The sequence below is a fragment of the Oryx dammah genome, unplaced genomic scaffold (assembly GCF_014754425.2).
Source record: "Oryx dammah isolate SB20612 unplaced genomic scaffold, SCBI_Odam_1.1 HiC_scaffold_23, whole genome shotgun sequence".
Lineage (NCBI taxonomy): Eukaryota > Metazoa > Chordata > Mammalia > Artiodactyla > Bovidae > Oryx > Oryx dammah.
In genome coordinates this window covers 43,466,776-43,492,585 of record NW_024070207.1, presented here as the reverse complement: position 1 = coordinate 43,492,585, position 25,810 = coordinate 43,466,776, and the positions used below count along the sequence as shown (strand labels likewise).

The following is a 25,810-nucleotide window of genomic DNA, read 5'->3' as shown; positions in this document are numbered from 1 at the left end:
TTTTAATGTAAATACTGAACTCATTCTTCCATCCTGAGAAATAGGAATTGTTTTTTTTAAGCATCCTTGGTCATGTGCAAATTGTATTGCAGAAGGCAGGAGTCATGATAGAGATTATTTTACAATAATTAAACATAGTAGTAATATAGTATAGTACAGGATGATGAAAATCTGGGCTGAATTTCCCAATTTTGCAGTGAATATGAACTTTATACTAGCATCAAACTCACAAACAATTTACCCCTTTCTTCAGCACGTGCAAGGAAGCATATGAAAATAGTATATACATACATGCATTTACCACTTATAGGGATAAACTATTATTTGGTTCTTATAGGCTTCTAATAAGTGAATGACTTAGATAATCAAATAGATTGCCTTTTCTAAACAGGTATAGGTAAATCAAATAATTTTGCTAGTAATTGACTGTTAGTTTATTTACTTGTAAATGAACTTTAAATGATTAAAATCTTTGTAGATGATTTTAAACATGTAATATTTATTTCTATTTTCTAAGTTCTGTGGGATAAAATAATTATGCTGTCTGTGGTGTTGAGCTACTCTGGAAATAAGATGACTATTGCCCCAAGGTTTTCCTTCAGCTGCCTCTAGGGCCCCTTAGGGGAAAGTAGTTTGGTCTTTGGGGCCCTAAGTTAGTTAAGTTTGTGAAGGTGGGCCTAAATTCCATCTCTTTGATCTGAGAGAATCAGAGACTTCATTAATATATGGGAACTGCTTTGAAAATCAGAGAAAGCCTGAGCCAGGCATAATGAATGTAAAAGTCCAGCTCAGCTCCAGCAGAGATCAGATTAAAACCAAGTGATGAAAGCAGGTAACTAAGATGATAAAAGTCATATACTTAATGGATATTAAATATAAAAATATACTCACAAATAAAACTATAAGCATTGCCATAAATGAATAATATTAAGAAGATACTAGGAAAAAAGAATAAGAAGAACAAAAACCAATAGGGGATCAAAACCAACAGCTATGAGAATAAAAATAGAATAGGTTGATATTCCTAAGCAGAAGACAGAGCTCAGTTGTATTTCTGGCTCCATTCATGGGGTGTGTGACCGGGGACAGTTCACTTAACCTCTTTTGTTGATTTTGCCTTGTTTTGTTTATCTATAAATTAGGAATAATAATGCCTATTGATTTCAAAGTGAAATAGCTACTGAAGACAAAGTTAAAAAATTGTAGGATATTTAAAAATACTCAATAAACTAGACTATTCCTTCCCTCTGATGAAGGCCTCTTGCTTTATGGTTCTCTAAAAGCTCAACTCCTCTGAAGGGTTGAGGAACAGAGCTCTGAAAAGACTGCCCAAGACCCATTCAAGGCCTTAGTCAGTAAAAATAAATTTTGTTTTGTGTTGTTTCATTTTTTTTTCTTTCTGATATTCTTATTTAATGGCATTACACTTTCTTTCTGCAGTGGGAATTGGATATTCTTTCTTTCAAGCATGTAAACTTTTTTCAAAAGGTACCCATCTTTATTACTTTTCGTCAGTACATTTTCTGAGTTTGTGTACATGTGAAAAATCAGTTTGGCACCTAAAACCAGCAGCAGTTCCTTCTCACATTCTGCTTAAGGTTAACTTTCTCATTTTTTTCATAATAAGCATCCATTAGTCTGTCAGTATTAAACTTATATTGGAAAATAACTATATAAAAAGTGGATTATTCTCTTTTATCAGATGACCACTTGAAAGATAAAAACAAGGAAAACAATTGGCTTTTAACTTAAATATGTTAAAATAAATTTGCTTTTATTTTAGAGACTGTGTCACCCACAGTAAGCCTATTTGTTGGGAGTAGCTTGAATTTGCCTAAGGTATTTATGAGGAAGATGGCAGCTTACTGAATAAATGACAGGGATGGATAAATGATTATATCAGTTATCCATCATGGTTCCTAGATTAAATCAGAGCATCATTTATGCTACAAACACTGTTCATTTTACCTACTTGGTCTGTGAGTAATGGAAATTATAACAGTCAGGTCCAAATAATACTTCAAGACTTTTAATTGCTAAGTCAAATATATAAGATTTGGTAAAAAAAAAAAAAATATGAGATTTGGTCAAATCAACACAGAAGTGTTAATTTTTTTTTAATAAAATAAGTCAACCATACTAAACCAAAAAAAAAGTCAAACTGTTTTTGTTGTTGTTGTTGTTATTGTTGTTTATCTTTATTAATTTGCATCAGGTAGAATCTTGTATCTAGCACCGTGTCTGGCACCTAGAAAGATGTAATAAATATTTTGCTGAATTAATATTTCATATAGAGGGAAGTTATGGAAGAACATTGTGTGTGAGAGATAAAATGGTTTGAGCTCCTAAACCTGTAGCTCTAGTCTAGATCTTTCTCCTAAACTTCAGAGTCTGTATTGACAATTTGCCTCCTTGAATTTCCTATTGGCAGCTCAGTCTCAGCATACCCCAAAAGGATGCCATTTTTTCTGCTCCTCTTTCTCACTCACCCCACCTCTAATCAGTCCAAAAATCCACTTCTAATCTGCCCTGCTAGCCCTCACTGCCACCTCCCTAATCCAAGCTAACACCCATCTGTTGCCTTGACAACTGAAGCAGTATCCTTGTTTCCCACTTTCCCTTCTTAAATGCCCCTAGTTGTCTTGCCCTTTGGACTTTACACCTAGTGTTCTCTTCTCTTCCTTAAGGTAAGTTCTTCCTTCCTGCCTCTCCTCCTCTCCTGCACACCAGTTTGGTCAGGTGTTATACTATGGGATAACAAGCCCCTCTTCATATCTTCCTAACTTTAGCACAATTGCCTGTTTTCTGTTTCTTTTGCTAGAATGTAAGCTCAGTTCTGGAGAAGGCAATGGCAACCCACTCCAGTGTTCTTGCCTGGAGAATCCCAGGGACGGCGGAGCCTGGTGGGCTGCCGTCTATGGGGTCGCACAGAGTCAGACACGACTGAAGCGACTTAGCAGCAGCAGCAGCATAGTCACATTATTAAAAGAATGGAGACATCTATTGGGTTGGCCAAAAAGGTTTCTGTACAGAAACACCTGAACAAACTTTTTGGCCAACCCAATACCTTGCTTTTCGAAAAAGATACACTTCTCATGAATTTTGTATGCATTCCTTTTTCATCTCTTAATGTATTTGCAAAGAATTAATTAGTAAAAGCTAGTTTGTAAAGCTCCATAAGTTTGCTTTATAAGTAACTTTGGATCTCTGGATATCAAGTTTCTTTAAAGTGATAGACATCAATATTTATTGAGAAACTAATTTTATATGGTAATTGCCACTAAGTCTAATTTATATTTATCCATTTACATATATATTATATAAAGGTAAAAATTCCTGTATAGAATATATTTTAAGTAAATGGAGAGAAGGATAAAGTTTAGAGAACTCATTAACAGAGTCTTTCCCTGAGTGGGCCTTGCAATGGCTCCCAGTAGAGGCAGAAAGGACAAGAAATCTGTTCCTTCCATGGTGAGAAGTGATGCACACAGCCCGTGTGGGGAGAGTTCTTTTCAGCAGCCCTGAGACTTAGAAACTTAAATGGCCTAGTCTTTGACTGGACAATGTCCTGGGCTCTGGAGGAGCATCTGGACTTCTTGCTTGGTAATACAGGGGCTCAGCCTTTGTAAATGAAACAGAAAGATTAAACAGAAATAAAAAGAAGGATTACACAGGAAGAACAGAAAGATGGAAGCTTGGAATTTTGATAAAGTTGGATTTTTTTGTTTTATTTGGTTTTGTTTTAGCATTTTAATGTACTTCAGAAATGTTTTATATAGAGTGGTTAGAAACATGAATTCTGACAGTAGATTATTCAGATTTGTGTACCACTTCTGCTTCTTGGACATCTTATGCTTAACCTATAACATGGGGAAGTAGTACTTATCTTCAAGGGTCAACTTGAGAGGTAAAAAAGCAAGTGCACATATAGGGCTTAGAATAGTGTCCAGCATATAGTAAGTGCCAAATAAATGTCAGATGCTCTAATTATTAGTCAAATTGAGATTTTATTCTGAAACTCTTTTTGATTCAGTTAATCAGTGAGCTACAATCTGATTAAATGCTTATGTCTTAGAATGATCACTAAATCTGCAAAGAATCATGGGTACTAACACCTAGCTTCATGCTTGCTCAGCAATCCAGTGAATGTTCAATGAATGAGAGAATGGGTGAATACATGGCAAAATCATGCTCTATGAGAAGTTGAAATCATGTAGATAAGTCTAACCAATCATCTGTTATATATAGTGTAATTTTAAAATACTAATATAAACATGTTGGCACATTAATCTCTCTCTTTTTAATATACATGCACATATTTTTATGAAAGTATTGATTTTAATTCTTGTTTGAAATTCTTCTCTCATATTTCTCTATCAGGGAAGAAGACTTGGAGACAAAATGAGAGCAACACAGAAGTAAATATCATTAATTAATTCAAAATTGGCTTTATTGCTATAGTTGCAGAGCGGGATGGGGCTAAAACCGTATCTTTCATTCACTGAACCAATAATGTGCATTTGGAAGCCTATTATATCTAGAAGAAAAAGCTGCTGCTGTGTTGTGTCTAATTACAGTACTAGCCTAGCCCCAGTTGTATGAGCAGTTTCTCAAGTCTTGGCTCCAGTTCAGAATAAATGCTATAGAACATCTCATATAAGTTCTAGTTTCTCTTTCCTGCCTGCACCTCAATTCAGCTGAATAAGTGCTGCACCTTTTTACAAAAGGAAATTCCTTTCATAAGTGATTCCAGCCCTGCAAGTAGAAAGCTTGGACAAAGGACAGGTTCTAATGGACCATCTGCTAGGCTCAAAAAACACACCTATTCTTTTCTTGGTAGATTCAAGTTTCCTTCTGAGTTATTCATGACAATCTGGTATCTGCAGAGAGTAGCCGCCTCATAACTGCAGCATCTTACGTTTTCTTTGTATGTTCTTGATGGTAAATAAGGCCAAGACTGTATCTCCCAGAGGCAGGATAGCATGTGATACAGATTGTGTGGCTAGAATGCCTGACTTCAGCCCAGCTCCATCACTTACTGGCTGCATAACCTTGGGCGAGTTCTCTGGAAGTCAGTTTCCTTATCTATAGAATGGAGGTAATGAGCAAACACCCTCATTATGGAGTTAGTATAACTCTGATCAAATAATCTAGTATTTATGAAGTACTTTGAGTATTGTGTGGTGCATGGTAATGCTCTGAGTGTTTTATGTAGTTGTTAGCAGGCTAGCAAATGACCCACACTGACACACCATGTCTGGTTATCATGTTCTACAGCCAGAGTTTCTGGTTTCACGAAGGAAACAGCCTGAGTGCCAAAGTCCTTAGTCTGCCATGTCTTTTGGTTCTGGTTTCAAGTCATGCCCGCCTTAGTAGCTATGTGGATTTATTCATTTGCATATCCCCAGGGTAAAAATAGAAGGCTGTGATTCTGTACATTTCCTTGGTGAGATATCTAGCTAGTCAATCCAGTTCCCAAATGCACATATACTTCCAAGTCAAGTCAATTTGCATAATCCATAGGCATTTAAAATTTGATGGTTCAAAACTTTTCAGCCTTGTATTTCAGAACCCTGTTAGGAGTGGATGGCACATACCTATCTGGGAAGTGCAGTATGCAGTATTTTCAGTCTTAATTATAGTAGTTAAAATGATAACACTTGGTACATGGAGCATACAGAAATCAAAGTATACTTTTAAAGAGGGAATATGAGGGACTTCCCTGGTGGTCTAGTGGTTAAGACTATGCTTCCAGTGCAGGGAGTGTGGGTTTGATCCCTGGTTCGGATCTAGGATCCCACATGCCTCGCAGCCAGAAAAAAAAAAAAACCAAAGCATAAGACAGAAGCAATATTGTAACAAATTCAGGAAAGACCTTAAAAAATGGTTCACACACACACAAATCCAAAAAAAGAGGGAATGTAATAATGGTGGCTGACCATGGGTTTGGCAGTTTTATCACTTACTAGGTGACCTTGGCCCTTTGTGAAAGCTCTCTGAAACTTAGTTTTCCCCTTCCTGGACAGTCAACTTTTTTTTTCCCCTTTGAGTCCAGATCTTAGTTCCCAACCAGGAATGGAACCCATGCCCCCTGCAGTGGAAGTGCAGAGTCTTAACAGCTGACCCATCAGGGAAGTCCCAGGACAATCAACTTTTTAGGAATTAACCTCATTTCCTCAAAGTGCTACAAAAATGAAACATTACTTAATGTATAAAGTAAATTGTAATGAATATCTTAAATCTGTCCTCTTAGGCAACTAAAATAATTTTTAACTAGTATATATCAAAGTTATTTCTGAGAAAAATCATAATACTTTTTAGTTTTTCTATATAGTTAGAACGTAGAAAGAAGAAAACTTAATTTGGGCTACATTTCCTTGAAGAACTATACCTACATAGATGCTAATTTCACTTTTCTTTTCATTTCAGACTGAAGCAGTGTATGATTGTCAAGAGAAGAGAAGTTCTGTTCAGTCCTCCAATTTGGACAATGACAATAGCTTGGATATTTTAAAGAAGTATCTTTTATTTATTAACATACACCCATATACACATCTACCAGTAGGAGGCTCTGATTCAGTGTTCGGAGCAAATGTACTTAGAATTTTGAGTTCCCAGAATACGGTTCTGCTAGGTTTGATCAAATGTGCACTAGAGAAGGTTTCAGAAGTTCTGGCCAACCTATACTCTCTTTATGTGACTTGAAAATTAACTAGATCTTTTCAGATTCATAGTCTCCTCTTTTATGAAAGAGGTGAGAGTGAATGGGTCAATATTTCAAAAACTACAGAAGATTATGTAGATATACAATGTGATTTTATAGATACTAATAAAAATCATTTCATTCACTTTTATATTATTACGTTAACATTCCACAGATATGAATAGTCACCTTTTAAATTTTATATCACAGAGTTTTGAGTAAGTAACCAGTAGTTTGGAGCAAGTAACAAATAATTTGAAACATAGTTATATGCAAAGATTGTTAAATGTTAGTTAAATTTATAAAAGTGTAACAATTAAATTAAACAGAGGCCAAGGATAAAAGTTAAATTAGGGACTTCACTGGTGGTCCAGAAGTTAAGATTCTAAGCTTTCACTGCAGCAGGTACGGCTTCAATCCCTAGTCAGGGAATGAAGATCCTGCATGCTGTGTGGTGCTGCTAAAACATAAAAAAAAAAAAAACAAAGAAAAAGAAGTTACATTAAATGGATAACATTGGGGAGTGAGGAAATAAATTTTAAATACAATGTCAATTGGAAATCACATTGGAAGGAAAATGTATTTTATTTTATTTTAAAGAGATAGTAAACAAAGTTACTACAGAAAGTTAAGTATGATCTATATTTGGGAAAACCAGTATTATAAATTTATATCATGTCTTGGAAAACTTCAGAACATTACCAAGGAAAAAGGAAAAATTGTGTCTAAAATGCTTATATGATTTTTTTCTGAGAGAGAGAGAGGGAGAACAATAGCACAGAAATTGTGCTGTCTAAGAAAGTATTCCCTAGGTTTTTAGGAATAGATTTTGTGAGTTTTTAGCAAATGATTCTTAAGCTTAGTGAGTTGGAAATAAAATTAGTTTTTTTTCCTCATTTAAAAATGACTACTGAGCCCCACTCCTCTTTTTTTTTTTTTAAATACATTTTAAAGAGGAGAAGGCAATGGCACCCCACTCCAGTACTCTTGCCTGGAAAATCCCATGGACAGAGGAGCCTGGCGGGCTGTAGTCCATGGGGTCGCTGAGAGTTGGGCACGACTGAGCGACTTCACTTTCCGTTTTCACTTTCATTCATTGGAGAAGGAAATGGCAACCCACTCCAGTATTCTTGCCTGGAGAATCCCAGGGACGGAGGAGCCTGGTAGGCTGCCGTCTATAGGGTCGCACAGAGTCGGACACGACTGAAGCGACTTAGCAGCTGCAGCAGCAGCAAAGAGTCTTGTAGGTAGTACTTATTCTAGAAACCATAGAATTAATTTTATATTTGATGATAAAACCAAACCATGGGTAGTTCTTCTTCTGCAGTGCTAATTTTCATTTTAGACAATTTATCATGATAATAAATGAAATGTTGTAATACAATTCTAAAGCCATAAAATAACTGACAAATACGGTCCTTTCATTTTAGCCACGTCCTAAATGAGCTGATACAGACCGAGAGGGCATATGTTAGGGAACTGTTTACTGTTTTGTTGGTAAGTGACTCAGATTGTATTTTCCTATCTTTTAAAAAAAATAATATGATTATTTTAATTGGAGGCTAATTACTTTACAATACTGTAGTGGTTTTTGCCATACATTGACATGAATCAGCCATGGGTGTACATGTGTTCCCCATCCTGAACCCCCCTCCCACTTCCCTCCCCATCCCATCCCTCAAGGTCATCCCAGTGCACTGGCCCTGAGCAGCCTGTCTCATGCATTGAACCTGGACTGGCGATCTGTTTCACACATGATAATATACATGTTTCAATGCCATTCCCTCAAATCATCCCACCCTTGCCTTCTCCCACAGAGTCCAAAAGGCAGTTCTTTACATCTGTGTCTCTTTTGCTGTCTCGCATATAGTGTCATTGTTACCATCTTTCTAAATTCCATATATATGCGTTAACATACTGTATTGGTGTTTTTCTTTCTGGCTTACTTCACTCTGTATAATAGGCTCCAATTTCATCTACCTCATTAGAACTGATTCAAATGCATTCTTTTTCTGAAATTCATTAGGAAGTGCAAACTTCCCTTTTTGTCTCCTTCCTTGATTGTTTGTTAAATGTGTTCATTCAGGTTCTCCCTCTGCAGTGAGGATTGTGGCTTCAGAATTCATTACAGAAGAGATAAGCTGTTCTGTTAGGAATACAGTGGATTGTTATAATTATTCCCAGGGTGCTATTTAGAGATCATGATATAAAGCCCCAAGTATGGGAGAAAAGCATTCACTTGTTACAAATGTCATATTAGTAATATTAATTTGGTCTGGCAAAACTCAAACACTTATTCCATCTTTAAGGAGAAGTTAATGACCTGTAATATCATCTTTCATACCTGGTTTCTATTTTCTTTCCTGTTAGCTACCTGAAGGGCAAAAAGTTGTCCCTTTCTTCTACCCATTGAGTAGAAAACCTGAACTTCCTTGTCCTGCTATTTAAAATAATAATAATAGTTGATAACTTTGGGGAACTAGAAGATATGAATAATAAAATTACAAACAACTTTACCCTCTAATCCCATATACATTCTGCTGTACTTGTATCTTTGGTGGCCCAATCGAATGTTTATGTGACTATTTTTTAAATGAATAAATTTATTTATTTTGGGTAGGGCTATAGAGCAGAGATGGACAATCCAGAGATGTTTGTTCTTATGCCACCTCTCCTGAGAAGTAAAAGGGATGTTCTCTTTGGAAACATGGCAGAAATATATGAATTCCATAACAAGTATGTAATTGCTGTATTGAATTTTCTTTTTTGTGATTATTATTTAAATGGTTGTTGACCAATGCAGCATATTTCACATAAAATCGTATTTTTTTTCTTTGAAATTTTTACAGCATTTTCATGAGCAGTCTGGAAAATTGTGTTGATGCTCCAGAAAGAGTGGGACCTTGTTTCCTGGAAAGGGTTAGTTCAATGATTATATAAATATATAGGCCACCAACATAGCATGTCATTTTCTATATTTGGAGACAAGGTAGGCATTATTTTTGATATCCTTTTATTTTTGCTGGCGACACATCACTCCAGCAAGTATTTAATGCTAAATCAAGTTTTGTTACAGGAATGGGGTACTGGAGCATACAAATGACTATTGTATTCTGTGGCATCAAATGCTACAGTGGCTCAGCTTGTGACCTCTGACCCCTGGGTGATCCTAAGAGTCCAAGGACCATCCTGACTATGAAGATGCAAGAATTGGAATCATCTTGGCACACCATTCTTGGCTTGGTTAATTTCTAGCCTGAGAGATGCCCTGATAGTCCCCTCTAATATATGTGAAATCTTCAAATCAAATATAGTCTGGCTTTCAGAAACCAAGGCATCTATCACAGGAACTTTGCAGAACAGGGAGCTGTGTGTTCTTTTTATTCTACAATATCTTTCAAGGAGGCTCATGTCTCTTTGTCCCACAGGTGTGCTTAGTGTAATTGACTTCCCAGGCACTGTAATCACATTCTCCTCCAATAGAGTTTTCTCTCACAATGTTCTCTGCTTATCTAGTTCCTCTATTTCCTGAAAGATCAGTTTTGTTTTGACTTGAAAGTCAGTTTGATAGAGGTGATCACTGAAAGCGTCCAAGGAGATATCTTATCTTAGGAAATGTTTATGGAGTGAGAAGATAGTAAGGATAAGGCAGAACCTTTCCCACCAGGCTCCCCTGTCCCTGGGATTCTCCAGGCAAGAACACTGGAGTAGCTTGCCATTTCCTTCTCCAATGAACATATCCTAACATTTAAAGGTATTTAAACCACGGTCACCTGATGCAAAGAGCTGACTCACTTGAAAAGACCCTGATGCTGGGAAAGATTGACGGTGGGAGGAGAAGAGGATGACAGAGGATGAGATGGTTGGATGGCATCACCAACTCAATGGACATGAGTTTGAGTAAACTCCGGGAGTTGGTGATGGACAGGGAGGCCTGGTGTGCTGCAGTTAATGGGGTTGCAAAGAGTCAGACACGACTGAGCGACTGAACTGAACTGAACTGAAACCATGGCCAGATTCTTCCCTAATACTTAAGCAACAGCAGCTCCTCTTGCCTTTGAACTTATATGGTACTTAATGTCTGTGCTACTTATTGGGAAATTTACATGTACTATGCATGTTTATACATGAATTTCATGAATTCTTTCTCCAACTAGATGGAAAACTGATTGAGGCAGGGTCCATATCCTGTATATTTTTGTATCTCGAGTAAGGTCAGCAGAGTTCTTGGCAACCAGTAGTTTAATAAATGCCTATGGATCTGTTCATTCATTCAGCAGTCATCAACTGTTCAGTACCTAGTTTGAGCCAAGCACTGAACTAGGCAATGTGGAATACCAAGACTATTCACATAGGAAAGGAGGGATTCCACTATGTACAGTGTCAGTTGTGCTCTATTAAAGTTGTACAAAGGGTATTATAGGAGCCAAGAAGAAGTGCATCTGATATTGACTGGAGGTATAAATGATGGCTGTATAGAAGAGATGACTCATGAGATGAGTGTTAATGACTGAGTAGTAGGTAGCCCATTAGATGAGGGTCAGATGAACAGGGAGAGAGAAGAGGGTGAGCAGATACTGCACAGGGTTCTGGTACAATGATGATGGTCCAATGAGGACCCAAGGACCTTGGGAGTTACTATAAGTTCATTCACTAGGGAATGGAGTAACTGAGAGCAAAGAAAGAGTGTATCTCTTGGTACCCAGTTAGCTCGTAGTAATCAAAAAAGTAGTCTGTTTTCATAGTTCATTCAGAGAAGGCTTTTTTCCCTCTAACTCTCAAACTTGCTAAGTGGAAGTTATGAAATTGCTTGGATAAGTATGTGTCCGTCTCCCTGGTTTTCTGGGCATGCTGGTCGTGGAATATAAAGAAGGCTTCTGACCTGGCCCTTTAAGCCACATTCCCTGTGATGCTTGGCCACACTCACTCTTGCTCAGCCTTTCTTGATAAGAAAAGGACACATTCACAAATCACTAATACATTTGCATTTTCTTTTTATCACAGAAAGATGATTTTCAAATGTATGCGAAGTACTGTCAGAATAAGCCCAGGTCAGAGGCAATTTGGAAGAAGTATTCAGAATGTGCCTTTTTCCAGGTATAGTAATTGTTCAAGTATCGGATAAAGTCTCTGTGGAAGATACTGGGATATTTCTTATTTATAAATTCATTTTCTGCTTTCAATAAGTTTTATATATATATATATATATGTACATGTGTGTGTGTCTGTGTGTGTGTATGTTAGTTGCTCAGTCATGTCTGACTCTGTGCAACCTTATAAACTGTAGCGCAGCAGACTCCTCTGTCCATGGGATTCTCCAGGCAAGAATACTGGAGTGGGTAGCCATTCCCTTCTCCAGGGGATCTTCCTGACCAAGGGATCAAACCTGGATCTCCTGCATTGCAGGCAGATTCTTTACCATCTGAGGAAGCCTTTTATATGTATATATAAAAGTGCGGTTTGACCCTCCCCAAAATACACATATATGTATACCAACATATTTGCCACTCCCTAGAGGCAACTACTTTCTGCTTTTTTAGATATTTTTTTCATTATTTACCTCCATATCTCCAAATATCATACTTATATTGCTGCTTCCCATGATAGAAAATGAGAATTTAGCTTTCTTTCATTGTTCTTGCCTCCCTGCAGAATTTCTGTTGTTTTCACATTGGTTATGGCCTAATATTCCATAGTATGGATATTCCACATTTTATTTACCCATTCATCATCTGATAGACATTTGAGTTGTCTCTATCTTTTGTGTGGGCTTTCCTTGTGGCTCAGCTGGTAAAGAAGCCACCTGCAATGCAGGAGACCTGGGTTTGATCCCTGGGTTGGGAAGATCCCCTGGAGAAGGGAAAGGCTACCCAATCCAGTATTCTGGCCTGGAGAATTCCTTGGACTGTATAGTCCATGGGGTCACAAAGAGTCAAACACGACTGAGCAACTTTCACTTCACTTCACCTTTTGTGTACAAGCTTTTGTGTGAACATTATTTTCTTTTCTCTTTTCCATAAACTTGGGTATGAAATTGCTAGGTCAATTGTGTTTAACTTTTTGAAGAACCGTTAGATTGTTTTCCAAAGTTGCTGCACCATTTTATATTCCTGTGAGAGTGAATGAGGGACCTAATTACCCCACATCCCCACTAACACTTGTTTGTATCTAATTACTTCTTAAACAAGCATTTATTTTTTTTATGTTCTTATATTTGTATTTGTATTTTTTATTTTTTTTTACTATAAATTTATTTATTTTAATTGGAGGCTAATCACTTTACAATATTGTAGTGGTTTTGCCATACACTGACATGAATCCGCCACGAGTGTACATGTGTTCCCTATCCTGAAACCCCTTCCCACGCCCCTCCCCATCCTATCTCTCTGGGTCATCCCAGTGCACCAGCCCTGAACACCCTGTATCATGCATTGAACCTGGACTGGCGATCTGTTTCACATATGATAATATACACGTTTCAATGTCATTCTCCCAAATCATTCCACCCTCGCCCTCTCCCACAGAGTCCAAAAGACTGTTCTATGCATCTGTGTCTCTTTTGCTATCTCGCATATAGTGTCATCGTTACCATCTTTCTAAATTCCATATATATGTATTAGTATACTGTATTGGTGTTTTTCTTTCTGGCTTACTTCACTCTGTATAATAGGCTCCAGTTTCATCCACCTCATTAGAACTGATTCAAATGCATTCTTTTTAATGGCTGAGTGATACTCCATTGTGTATATGTAGCACAGCTTTCTTATCCATTCATCTGCTGATGTACATCTAGGTTGCTTCCATGTCCTAGCTATTGTAAACAGTGCTGTGATGAACATTGGGGTACATGTGTCTCTTTCAATTCTGGTTTCCTCAGTGTGTATGCCCAGCAGTGGGATTGCTGGGTCGTATGGCAGTTCTATTTCCAGTTTTTAAAGGAATCTCCACACTGTTCTCCATACTGGCTGTACCAGTTTGCATTTCCACCAACAGTGTAAGAGGGTTCCCTTTTCTCCACACCCTCTCCAGCATTTATTGCTTGTAGAGTTTTGGATAGCAGCCATTCTGACTGGCATGAAATGGTACCTCATTGTGGTTTTGATTTGCATTTCTCTGATAATGAGTGATGTTGAGCATCTTTTCATGTGATTGTTAGCCATCTGTATGTCTTCTTTGGAGAAATATCTCTTTAGTTCTTTGGCCCAATTTTTGATTGGATCGTTTATTTTTCTGGAATTGAGCTGCAGGAGTTGCTTGTATATTCCATTGCTTCATTTGCTATTATTTTCTCCCATTCTGAAGGCTGTCTTTTCACCTTGCTTATAGTTTCCTTTGTTGTGCAGAAGCTTCTAATTTTAATTAGGTCTCATTTGTTTATTTTTACTTTTATTTCCAATATTCTGGGAGGTGGGTCATAGAGGATCCTGCTGTGGTTTATGTCGGAGAGAGTTTTGCCTATGTTTTCCTCTAGGAGTGTTATAGTTTCTGGTCTAATGTTTAGGTCTTTAATCCATTTTGAGTTTATTTTTGTGTATGGTGTTAGAATGTGTTCTAGTTTCATCCTTTTATAAGTGGCTCTCCAGGTTTCCCAACACCAGTTGTTAGAGAGATTGTCTTTTCTCCTTGTATATTCTTGTCTCCTTTGTCAAAGATAAGGTGTCCATAGGTGCGTGGATTTATCTCTGGGCTTTCTATTTTGTTCCATTGATCTATATTTTTGTCTTTGTGCCAGTACCATACTGTCTTGATGACTGTGGCTTTGTAGTAGAGCCTGAAGTCAGGCAGGTTGATTCCTCCAGTTCCATTCTTCTTTCTCAAGATTGCTTTGGCTATTCAAGATTTTTTTGTATTTGCACAGAAATTGTGAAATTATTTGTTCTAGTTCTGTGAAAAATACCATTGGTAGCTTGATAGGGATTGCATTGAATCTATAGATTGCTTTGGGTCATATACTCATTTTCACTATATTGATTCTTTGAATCCATGAATATGGTATATTTCTCCATCTATTTGTGTCCTCTTTGACTTCTTTCACCAGTGTTGTATAGTTTTCTATATATAGGTGTTTTGTTTCTTTAGGTAGATATATTCCTAAGTATTTTATTCTTTTCATTGCAATGGTGAATGGAATTGTTTCCTTAATTTCTCTTTCTGTTTTCTTATTGTTAGTGTATAGGAATGCAAGGAATTGTTGTGTGTTAATTTTATATTCTGCAACTTGACTATATTCATTGATTAGCTCTGGTAATTTTCTGGTGGAGCCTTTAGGCTTTTCTCTGTAGAGGATCATGTCATCTGCAAAAAATGAGAGTTTACTTCTTCTTTTCCAATTTGGATTCCTTTTATTTCCTTTTCTGCTCTGATTGCTGTGGCCAAAACTTCCAAAACTATGTTGAATAGTGGTGAGAGTGGGCACCCTTGTCTTGTTCCTGACTTTAGGGGAAATGCTCTCAATTTTTCGCCATTGAGGATAATGTTTGCTGTGGGTTTATCATACATAGCTTTTATTATGTTGAGATATGTTCCTTCTATTCCTGCTTTCTGGAGGGTTTTTTTTTTATCATAAATGGATGTTAAATTTTGTCAAAGGCTTTCTCTGCATCTATTGAGATAATCATATGGTTTTTATCTTTCAGTTTGTTAATGTGGTATATTACATTGATTGATTTGTGGATATTGAAGAAACCTTGCATCCCTGGGATAAAGCCCACTTGGTCATGATGTATGATCTTTTTAATATGTTGTTGGATTCTGTTTGCTAGAATTTTCTTAAGGATTTTTGCATCTATGTTCATTAGTGATATTGGCCTGTAGTTTTCTTTTTTTGTGGCATCTTTGTCAGGTTTTGGTATTAGGGTGATGGTGGCCTCATAGAATGAGTTTGGAAGTTTATCTTCCTCTGCAATTTTCTGAAAGTTTGAGTAGGATAGGTGTTAGCTCTTCTCTAAATTTTTGGTAGAATTCAGCTTGAAGCCGTCTGGACCTGGGCTTTTGTTTGCTGGAAGATTTCTGATTACAGTTTCAATTTCCATGCTTGTGATGGGTCTGTTAAGATTTTCTATTTCTTCCTGGTTCAGTTTTGGAAAGTTTTACTTTTCTAAGAATTTGTCCATTTCTTCCAGGTTGTCCATTTTATTGGCATATAGTTGTTCATAGTAGTTTCTTATGATCTTTGTATTTCTATGTTGTCTGTTGTGATTTCTCCATTTTCATTTCTAACTTTGTTGATTTGATTCTTCTCCCTTTGTTTCTTGATGAGTCTGGCTAATGGTTTGTCACTTTTATTTATCTTCTCAAAGAACCAGCTTTTGGCTTTGTTGACTTTTGCTATGGTCTCTTTTGTTTCTTTTGCATTTATTTCTGCCCTAATTTTTGTGATTTCTTTCCTTCTGCTAACCCGGGGGTTCTTCATTTGTTCCTTTTCTAGTTGCTTTAGGTTTAGAGTTAGGTTATTTATTTGACTTTTTTCTTGTTTCTTGAGGTAAGCCTGTATTGCTATGAACCTTCCCCTTTAGCACTGCTTTTACAGTGTCCCATAGGTTTTGGGTTGTTGTGTTTTCATTTTCATTCGTTTCTATGCATATTTTGATTTCTTTTTTGATTTCTTCTGTGATTTATTGGTTATTCAGCCACGTGTTGTTCACCCTCCATATGTTGGAATTTTTAATAGTTTTTCTCCTTTAATTGACATCTAATCTTACTGCATTGTGGTCAGAAAAGATGCTTGGAATGATTTCAATTTTTTTGAATTTTTCAAGGCTAGATTTATGGCCCAGGATGTGATCTATCCTGGAGAAGGTTCCATGTGTGCTTGAGAAAAAGGTGAAATTCATTGTTTAGGGGTGAAATGTCCTATAGATATCAATTAGGTCTAACTGGTCTATTGTATCATTTAAAGTTTGTGTTTCCTTGTTAATTTTCTGTTTAGTTGATCTATCTATAGGTGTGAGTGGGGTATTAAAGTCTCCCACTATTATTGTGTTAGTGTTAATTTCCTCTTTCATACTTGTTAGCATTTGCCTTATATATTATGGTGTTCCTATTTTGGGTGCATATGTTTTTATAATTGTTCTATCTTCTTCTTGGACTGATCCTTTGATCACTATGTAGTTTCCTTCTTTGTCTCTTTTCACAGTCTTTGTTTTAAAGTCTATTTTATCTGATATGAGTATTGCTACTCCTGCTTTCTTTTGGTCTCTATTTGCATGGAATATCTTTTTCTAACCCTTCACTTTCAATCTGTATGTGTCCCTGGCTTTGAGGTGGATCTCTTGTAGACAACATATATAGGGGTCTTGTTTTTGTATCCATTCAGCCAGTCTTTGTCTTTTGGTTGGGACATTCAACCCGTTTATATTTAAGGTAATTATTGATAAGTATGATCCCGTTGCCATTTACTTTGTTGTTTTGGGTTCAAGTTTATACACCCTTTCTGTGTTTCCTGTCTAGGGAAAATCCTTTAGCATTTGTTGGAGAGCTGGTTTGGTGGTGCTGAATTCTCTCAGCTTTTGCTTGTCTGTAAAGCTTTTTATTTCTCCTTCATATTCGAATGAGATCCTTGCTGGCTACAGTAGTCTGGGTTGTAGGTTTTTCTCTTTCATCAGTTTAAGTATGTCTTACCATTCTCTTCTGGCCTGAAGAGTTTCTATTGAAAGATCGGCTGTTATCCTTATGGGAATCCCCTTGTGTGTTATTTGTTGTTTTTCCCTTGCTGCTTTTAATATTTGTTCTTTTTGTTTAATCTTTGTTAATTTAATTCATATGTGTCTTGGGGGTGTTTCTTGCATTTATCCTGTTTGAGACTCTTTGGGTTTCTTGGAATTGGGTGATTATTTCCTTCCCCATTTTAGGGAAGTTTTCAACTATTATCTCCTCAAGTATTTTCTCATGGTGTTTCTTTTTGTCTTCTTCTTCTGGGATTCCTATCATTCAAATGTCAGGGCATTTAACATTGTCCCAGAGGTCTCTGAGGTTGTCCTCATTTCTTTTTTTTTTTTTTATTTTTCCCTCTCTGCTTCATTTATTTCTACCATTTTATCTTCTACCTCACTAATCCTATCTTCTACCTCCATTATTCTACTGTTGGTTCCCTCCAGAGTGTTTTTGATCTCATTTATTGAATTATTCATTATATATTGACTCATTTTTATTTCTTCTAGGTCCTTGTTAAACGTTTCTTGCATCTTCTCAATCCTTGTCTCCAGGCTATTTATCTGTAACTCCATTTTGATTTCAAGAATTTGGATCATTTTCACTATCATTATTTGGAATTCTTTATCAGGTAGATTCCCTGTCTGTTCCTCTTCTGTTTGGTTTGATGGGTATTTATCCTGTTCTTTTGCCTGCTGAGTATTTCTCTGCCTTTTACTCTTGTTTATATTGCTGTGTTTGGGATGGCCTTTCTGTATTCTGGCAGTTTGTGGTTCCTCTTTATTGTGGAGTTTCCTCACTGTGGGTGGGGTTGTATGGATGGTTTGTCAAGGTTTCCTGGTTAGGGAAGCTTATGTCAGTGTTCTGGTGGGTGGAGCTGGATTTCTTCTCTCTGGAGTGCGATGAAGTGTCCAGTAATGAGTTTTGAGATATCAATGGGTTTGGAGTGACTTTGGGCAGGTTGTATATTGAAGCTCAGGGCTGTGTTCTGTGTTGCTAGAGAATTTGCATGGTATGTCTTGCTCTGGAACTTGTTGGCCCTTGGATGCTGCTTGGTTTCAGTGTCAGTATGGAGGCGTTTGATGAGTTACTGTCGATTAATGTTCCCTGGAGTCAGGAGTTCTCTGGTGTTCTCAGGATTTGGACTTAAGCCTCCCGCTTCTGGTTTTCAGTCTTATTCTTACAGTAGCCTCAAGAGTTCTCCATCTATACAGCACTGATGATAAAACATCTAGGTTAATAATGAAAAGTTTCTCCACAATGAGGGACACCTGGAGAGGTACACAGTTACATGGAGAAGAGAAGAGGAAAGAGGGAGATAGAGGTGACCAGGAGGAGAAGTGAAGGAATCAAAAGGGGTGAGAGCAAGCTAGCCAGTAATCACTTCTCTATGTGCTCTCCACAGTCTGGACCCCTCAGAGATGTTCACGGAGTTACATAGAGAAGAGAAGAGGGAGGAAGGAGACAGAGGTGGCCAGGAGGATAAAAGGGGGAATCAAAAGGAGAGAGACCTATCCAGCCAGTGTTCAGTTCCCTAAGTGTTCTCCACAGCCTGGAACACACAAAGAGATTCACAGAGTTGGGTAGAGAAGAGAAAGGGGAAGGAGGAATTAGAGGCAACCTTGTTGAGAAAAAGGAGAGTTAAAAGGTGGAGAGAGCAATCAAGCCAGTAATCTCAGTCCCAAGTAAAAATGGGTACTGAAGACTGGGTTCTTAAAGGTACAAAAACGATAACAAATACCAAAAAGGAAAGATTAAAAATCTAGAGTAGAGGTTATAGTCTCAAAAATACAATATTAAACAAAACAAAACAAATTCACAAACATTTTAAAATGTATATAAGAAGTTTGCTTCCCTGGTGGCACAGATGGTAAAGCGTCTGCCTGCAGTGCTGGAGGCGCGGGTTCGATCCCTGGGTTGGGAAGATCCCCTGGAGAAGGAAATTGCAACCCACTCCAGTACTCTTGTCTGAAAAATTCCATGGACTGAGGAGCTTGGTAGGCTACAGTCCTTGGGGTCACAAAAAGTCTGACACGACTGAGTGACTTCACTTCACTTTGCTTTAAGAATAGGGTCTTTTTTTTGCAAAGTAATGGTAGGTTATAAAAATGAAAATTAAAAGGAGTAATAGAGGACGTTAAAGTAAAAAAATATTTTTTAATTTTTTTTGTTTTTTTTACTTTACAATATTGTATTGGTTTTGCCATACATCAGCATGAATCTGGCATGAGTGTACACGTGTTCCCAATCCTGAACCCCCCTCCCATCTCCCTCCCCATACCATCTCTCTGGGTCATCCCAGTGCACCAGCCCCAAGAAAATTATAATAATAAAAATATATCTAGGACTTTCTCTGGTGGTGTTGTGGACAGTGTGGGGTCAGTACAGTTTCTGATAGTTCCTTGATCTGGGTTATACTCTCAAGATGTATAGACCCCTCCTTATGTAGTCATTGCTAACTACAGGATTTTAATCTATTGTACCTGTCACTTCCAAAGTGGTTCCCTCTGTTTATTTTAGCTTCTTCTGTTTGCTGGTCTTTTCAAGTGTGTAATTTCCACCCTGACACAAGGGGGCGGTGGTGGTCACTTTTTTAGGGTCACTTGTTCAGTCTTACTGTGGGGAGGGAGGAACACTGCAAACAAATATCACTGGAGTATGTGGGGAGTGCTCACAGTGTTTCAGCAGCACTGGCTTTGCCCCCACTCACAGCGTGTGGGCTTTCCCAGTCTACACTTCTCAGGCTTTAGGTTGCTCTGCCGGGAACTCTCTGACATGGGCCCTGGGTTGCATGCACTTCCCACGTCTAAGCCGCTCAGGTTCAGGTTCTTGGGTACTCCACAAAGGTACAGACTCGGTTGGGCCTGTGTTCTGTGCCCTTCCCTGGTCCGAGCAGCTTAGGTGATCAGGTGCTTGCCGAGTGCAGTCACCCCCAGTTGGAGGGTGCATCTTATTGCCTCCCCTGTCCCTCCACTCAGTTTTCTGGGTGTATAATGGGTGTGCCTTCTCAGGTGTGCCGTGTGTCTCTTCTGGGGAGCTGATCTCTGGCTGCGACCCTCCTGGCGGATGTCAATTGTCCAGAATCCCAAGGAGTCTTGGTTAGCAACAAAGCTTGCTTGCAGTTTGGTAGAGGATGCCTCTCCCAGGCCACGATTGCCCCCTTCCAGTTCTGGCTGCCCTCATTTGCCTGTCTCCGGCGGGGGATAGGCTGGTCTGCAGCTGGCTAGCTGTGCTCAGTCCTTTGTTCTGTGAGTGGGCCTGGCAGTGTCTTAGGTTGGGGCTTTTCGTGGGATAGCTATCCCACAGTGTGGGTTGCTATCTCAAATTAGTTCCCTCAGATTGCCCTCAGGGCATTCAGGCCCAGTCCTTACCCTAAGCAGTGCAGCCCGTGCCTCCCTGTCCAGCCCCTGCTTGCTAGTGGCAGATGTGAGCATCTGGGCTGCTCCTCTGCTGGGAGTTGCTGTTAGCCATGTAGTCTGTGGGTTTTGATTATTTTCCTCCCCGTTATGTTGCCCTCTGAGATTCCAAGACTCGCCATAGATCCGCCAGTGAGAGTGTTTCCTGGTGTTTGGAAACTTCTTTCTTTTTAAAGATTCCCTTCCTAGGATGGATCTCCATCCCTACCTCTTTTGTCTCTCTTTTTATCTTTTATATTTTGTCCTACCTCCTTTCGAAGACATTGGCTGCTTTTCTGGGTACCTGATGTCCTCTGCCAGCATTCAGAAGTTGTTTTGTGGAATTTGCTCAGCGTTCAATTTTTTTTTTTTTTGATGAATTTGTGTTGGAGAAAGTGGTCTCCCCATCCTATTCCTCTGCCATCTTAGGACTACCCCTTAAACAAGCATTTAAAATTACTTCTTATACAACCATCTTTTTTTTAAACCCCACCTTAATCTCCAACTTTCAGAAGAGGAAGAGGAAGGCATTCTTGGAGGAGGCAGAAAGATGTTCTTGAACATAAATTGAGTTATTCCTTGGGTTTGCCCTTTTCCAGTTTCCAAATTTTGTAGATGTTTTCCCCTCTCTCAGCTTGTAACTTTAGGTTTTGCCTTGTAAAAGTGTTTCCATCATGTTAGTTGTATTTCATGAGTGAGAAGAGCCAAATACATGTATCAGTTCACCATTTTTAACCATAAATTGATAATTGAATTAGATGTATTGAATTTTACCCATATATAGAGGAGGGTCCTGAATCTTATGTAGGTATATCCTCTCCCGTTCCCTTTGTGTTCTGCACTTCCTATATGCACATTTCATCCTAAATAGCTTCATTTTGCCCTAAATATGGACTCTACAATGTTCCCAGGACCCAGAGTCATGTCTTCTATATTTATAGTGGCAGCAAGCCAGTAATCAGATGAAATATAGCACTAGTTGATAAGGGCTATATTTTTCTTGTGACATTTAGGAAACTCTTCTCATACCCAGTCTGATTTATATTCAGTGTAACCTATTTCTTTTCTGGGTCTTGTCCTGTGGAACTGAGCCTTTTGTTAATTTTCTTGGATACTCTAAAGAACTTTCTGGTCATGTTAACATAGGATCATTCATTGCTTTCTGACTTTTTAAGCATTCCACATGATTGTGAATTTATACATAATTTTTTTTGTCTTTGAAATTTGGGGATTTTTTCTTCTCCAATCCTTGAAATAATGTTCACTGTAGTTTTCCAGATATACTGCCTCTTAAAGTTTCCATACCATATAGGACAGCGATTTTTCTGGTAAATTTTCCTTGAGATGTAAGAAACATTCATGTATTGGGTCTAATCAGTGAACATTTGGCATTTTCATAGGCAAATGTCTTAATTTAAACTTATTAATAATTCTGTTTTAATGACAGGAATGTCAAAGAAAATTAAAACACAGACTTGCTCTAGATTCCTATTTACTGAAACCAGTGCAACGTATCACTAAATACCAGTTACTATTGAAGGTAATTACATGAAGCATTTCTTTCTTTCTTTACTTACTTTTTTGGGTCAGATGTAGCAAAACCATTAAAAAGGAAGCACTAGAAATAGGTAGGCTCCCTGACTGGCAGGGCTAGATATAGCAGTAGAATCTATGCTTTTAGCTGTTTAAGTGTCCATACAAGTTACATTGATATATGGACAAGATTGACTGCAGAACGTTTACTGTTGTTAAGTGGAACTAAACAAATACTTCTTACAGTTTTGAGACTGTATTTCCTATGAGCCTTCTCAGTGAAAAATAAAGATAGCATATCCCTGAGTAATGTGAAAGGATTCCTAAAATGTCATGTTAGGTATAAATACAACATTGTTTTAAAATGTCTTTTCACAATGTTCTATGGTATAAACATGGTAAATAAAATTAATTGCTCTACATGGAGGACCAAAAAGATGTGTAATTGTTTTAAAATTGAATCTCTAGTGTATCCCAATAGCTATTGTTTGCCAGCCCCAGAAGTATTAAATGTTCTTTACTTTCTACTGTTTAGTCACTATTCCATTTCTTCCCCAGTTTTGACATTGTTATTAAATATAATATTAATGTGACAAATAGCATGTGAAAGAAAGTACTCAAAAAAGTGCCATTATCTTTGGATTCCTCCTTGAAAGCATGTTAGCGAAAAATATATTCATTTTCTCCAGCTATTAATATCTGCCTAATATTAAGTTTAACTCTTGACTTCTAATTACAGGAGCTATTAAAATATAGCAAAGACTGTGTCGGATCTGCAGAATTAAAGGAGGCACTTGACACAATGCTGGATTTACTGAAGTCAGTTAATGACTTAATGCATCAGACTGCAATAAATGGCTATATCGTAAGTAGATCTTCATGATTGTTGCAGTTTTACAGGGTAAGCATGTTAACATCTCTTCCTCTCCTGAACAACTGAGAAATAAGACGTAAGAGGCAGACAAATGAAGGATCTAAATGTCAGCATTATTACTTATGATGCTAAGTGGAAAATTGGCTTCAGATCAGCAGCCAGATGGATTTATGATATTCCCCTTGTCCCTAACAAGGCCTACCCCCAAGTGCAGACCTTGGGAGATCCCACATGATGGGATGTTTGGGTCTATTCTAAGGAGACATATGGTCTCAGAAGTGCTCTTTGCCCAGGTCCAAGATAGAGAGATGGAAGAAAGAGATCAAATCTTTAGGAGTTAGCTCCACCCCGTGGGAAAACTTGGACTAGAAGAGCTTACTCACCAAGCAGGACTGAGGAAGCCATGTGGAGAGTTGGCCCAGCTGAAATACCTCCACATGGAGACATGAAGCCAGGAAAAAGAAGATTTCTTCTATCTCCCAGTCCCACAGTCATTTTGTAACTGGCTGACACATGGTATGTTTTCATGTGAAAAGTTATGATGAATGAAACTTTTAAAACTATAAATTATGCTTCAGGGTTTTAGTAGCTCAAGCTAAACACTGTAATGATGCTGTCAGAGCTCTGAATGCCCTTCTGCCCTGTACTAATGAGCTGAGGTTTTCTGTTCCAGGGAAACTTAAATGAGCTGGGTAAGATGATAATGCAGGGTGCGTTCAGTGTTTGGATTGGACACAAGAAATGTACTACAAAGATGAAGGATTTTGCTAGATTCAAACCAATGCAGCGGCACCTTTTCCTGTACGAAAAAGCCATCATATTTTGTAAAAGGCGTGTTGAAAGTGGAGAAAGTGGTGATCGATACCCATCATACAGTTTTAAGCACTGTTTGAAAGTAAGACCTTTTGAATTGTATAATGTAATAGTTTCTCGTGTATGCATATACTGTATTCATATTTGTGTACTTTTTTAGTTCAGATGACTGAGTTTTATACTTTAGTCACACACACTGGTATATTTTTTTCTAAACAAAATCTTTTGTTCTAAACTGAAGTATAATTAGCCTATAACATTATATTTGTTTCAGGTATATAGTGTAATGAGTCAATATTTGTACATATTGTGAAATGATTGCCACAAATAACATCCATCACCACACAGTTAAAAACATTTTTTTCTTGTGATAATTTTTAAGATGTACTCTCTTAGCAAGTTTCGAATATGAAGTACAGTATTATTAATCATGGTCACCATAGTTACCATGCTATACATTACATCCCTGGGGTTTATTTATTTTACAACTGGAAGTTTGTACCCTTTGACCCCATTCTCTACTCATTTCTCAAGCTCTCACGCATGAAAACTTGAGTAGGAGTCATATAGAGATGTCAGGTGAAGCAGAACTTGTCTGCCTGAAGTGAGAGCCAGAAAGGGCAGAATGTAATCTTTTCCTCGCTCACTTCAGTCCCAGGCATTCCTCAAGGGGGCGCCCTAGTGTCCTGTCTGGTGCTGTTTGAAATTACAGGAAGAGACCCAGGCTCCCCCATTTGCCCTGTCTTACCAATGACACCAGGTGGAGTTCTTGGTCTTGGTAGCAAGGACTTTTTATCATATAGGAGAGTCAAAGAGGAAAGAGATTTTTTCCTTTTTATCAGTGTAATTAAAAAATGGATCACCATTTTTTGTTGTTGTTGCTTTTCTTGGCCTCGCCACTCAGCTTAGTTCCCCAACCAGGGATTGAATCTGTGGCCCCCTTGCACTGGAAGCACAGAGTCTTAACCACTGGACCACCAGGTCACTTTCATGTCTAGCGTATTCCCATCATATCCGTCCTCCATCCCCTCTCTTCCTGGGTTTTCCAAAGCCACCTATTGCTGAATCTTGCCCACACCTGTCCTGTCTGATCCTTAGAAATTGCTTTCTTCTCTCCCATAACCCAAACCACCATTCTGTCCTACAGTTAGTTTGGTATTCAAATGAGAGCAGTATTGTGTGAGGAAGTTACTGGCAATTCAGTGCCATTCCCAGATGGTTTTGACATTTGAGAAGAGGAACTTCCAAACCACAGGAGTCTATAATTGGCAAATTTGATTTTATTCACACCTAATTAATTTTATCTTTCAAGCTCTACATTGTAAAAGCAATATAGCATTTGTTAAAGAAAATTTGGGGACTTCCATGATGGTGCAGTGGTTAAGACTCTGAGCTCCTACTGGGAGGGGCAGAGGTTCGATCCCTGGTCAAGGAAGATACTGCATGCTGTGCAGCATGACCGAAAAAAAGAAAAGGAAAGAAAATTTGGAAAATGGAGAAAATTATTACCCTCAACTTTCCAGCCACTATCATTTTGGTTATTTCTCATGAGCCTGTTGTTTCTTGGTTGTTAGCAAGTTGAGAATTGATGAGATATTCAGTAGTGGTAATAAAGAGGATGGGCCATATGTCCTGAGCAGGCATGAGGGCTTTGTGTCAGGAGGCCCCCTGAGAAGCAGGCCCTGCTTTTGATTCTTCCCAGATGCCAACAACCCTATGCTGTTCCTGATGGGATTCCTAACCACAGTTAGGTCTCTGACCTTTCTCTATGGTCTACTTTGCCTGCTGAACCCACAGCAATGGCTCTTCAAAACTCTCACTGTTTTCATAACAAATGCCCTG

The 25,810-nt window shown here is 38.1% G+C and overlaps 1 protein-coding gene across 1 annotated transcript in view; it reads left to right on the top strand.

Annotated features, from left to right (window-relative positions):
• MCF2 (MCF.2 cell line derived transforming sequence) overlaps positions 1-25,810 on the top strand; it is a 127,982-nt gene that overhangs the window by 77,940 nt on the left and 24,232 nt on the right. Inside the window, exons 14-23 of the mRNA XM_040265282.1 lie at positions 1,441-1,488; positions 4,381-4,418; positions 6,430-6,518; positions 8,134-8,200; positions 9,324-9,439; positions 9,553-9,622; positions 11,708-11,800; positions 22,196-22,288; positions 23,021-23,146; positions 23,829-24,050. Of these exons, the coding sequence (XP_040121216.1) occupies positions 1,441-1,488; positions 4,381-4,418; positions 6,430-6,518; positions 8,134-8,200; positions 9,324-9,439; positions 9,553-9,622; positions 11,708-11,800; positions 22,196-22,288; positions 23,021-23,146; positions 23,829-24,050 (962 nt within the window). The remainder of the gene's footprint in view (positions 1-1,440; positions 1,489-4,380; positions 4,419-6,429; positions 6,519-8,133; positions 8,201-9,323; positions 9,440-9,552; positions 9,623-11,707; positions 11,801-22,195; positions 22,289-23,020; positions 23,147-23,828; positions 24,051-25,810) is intronic.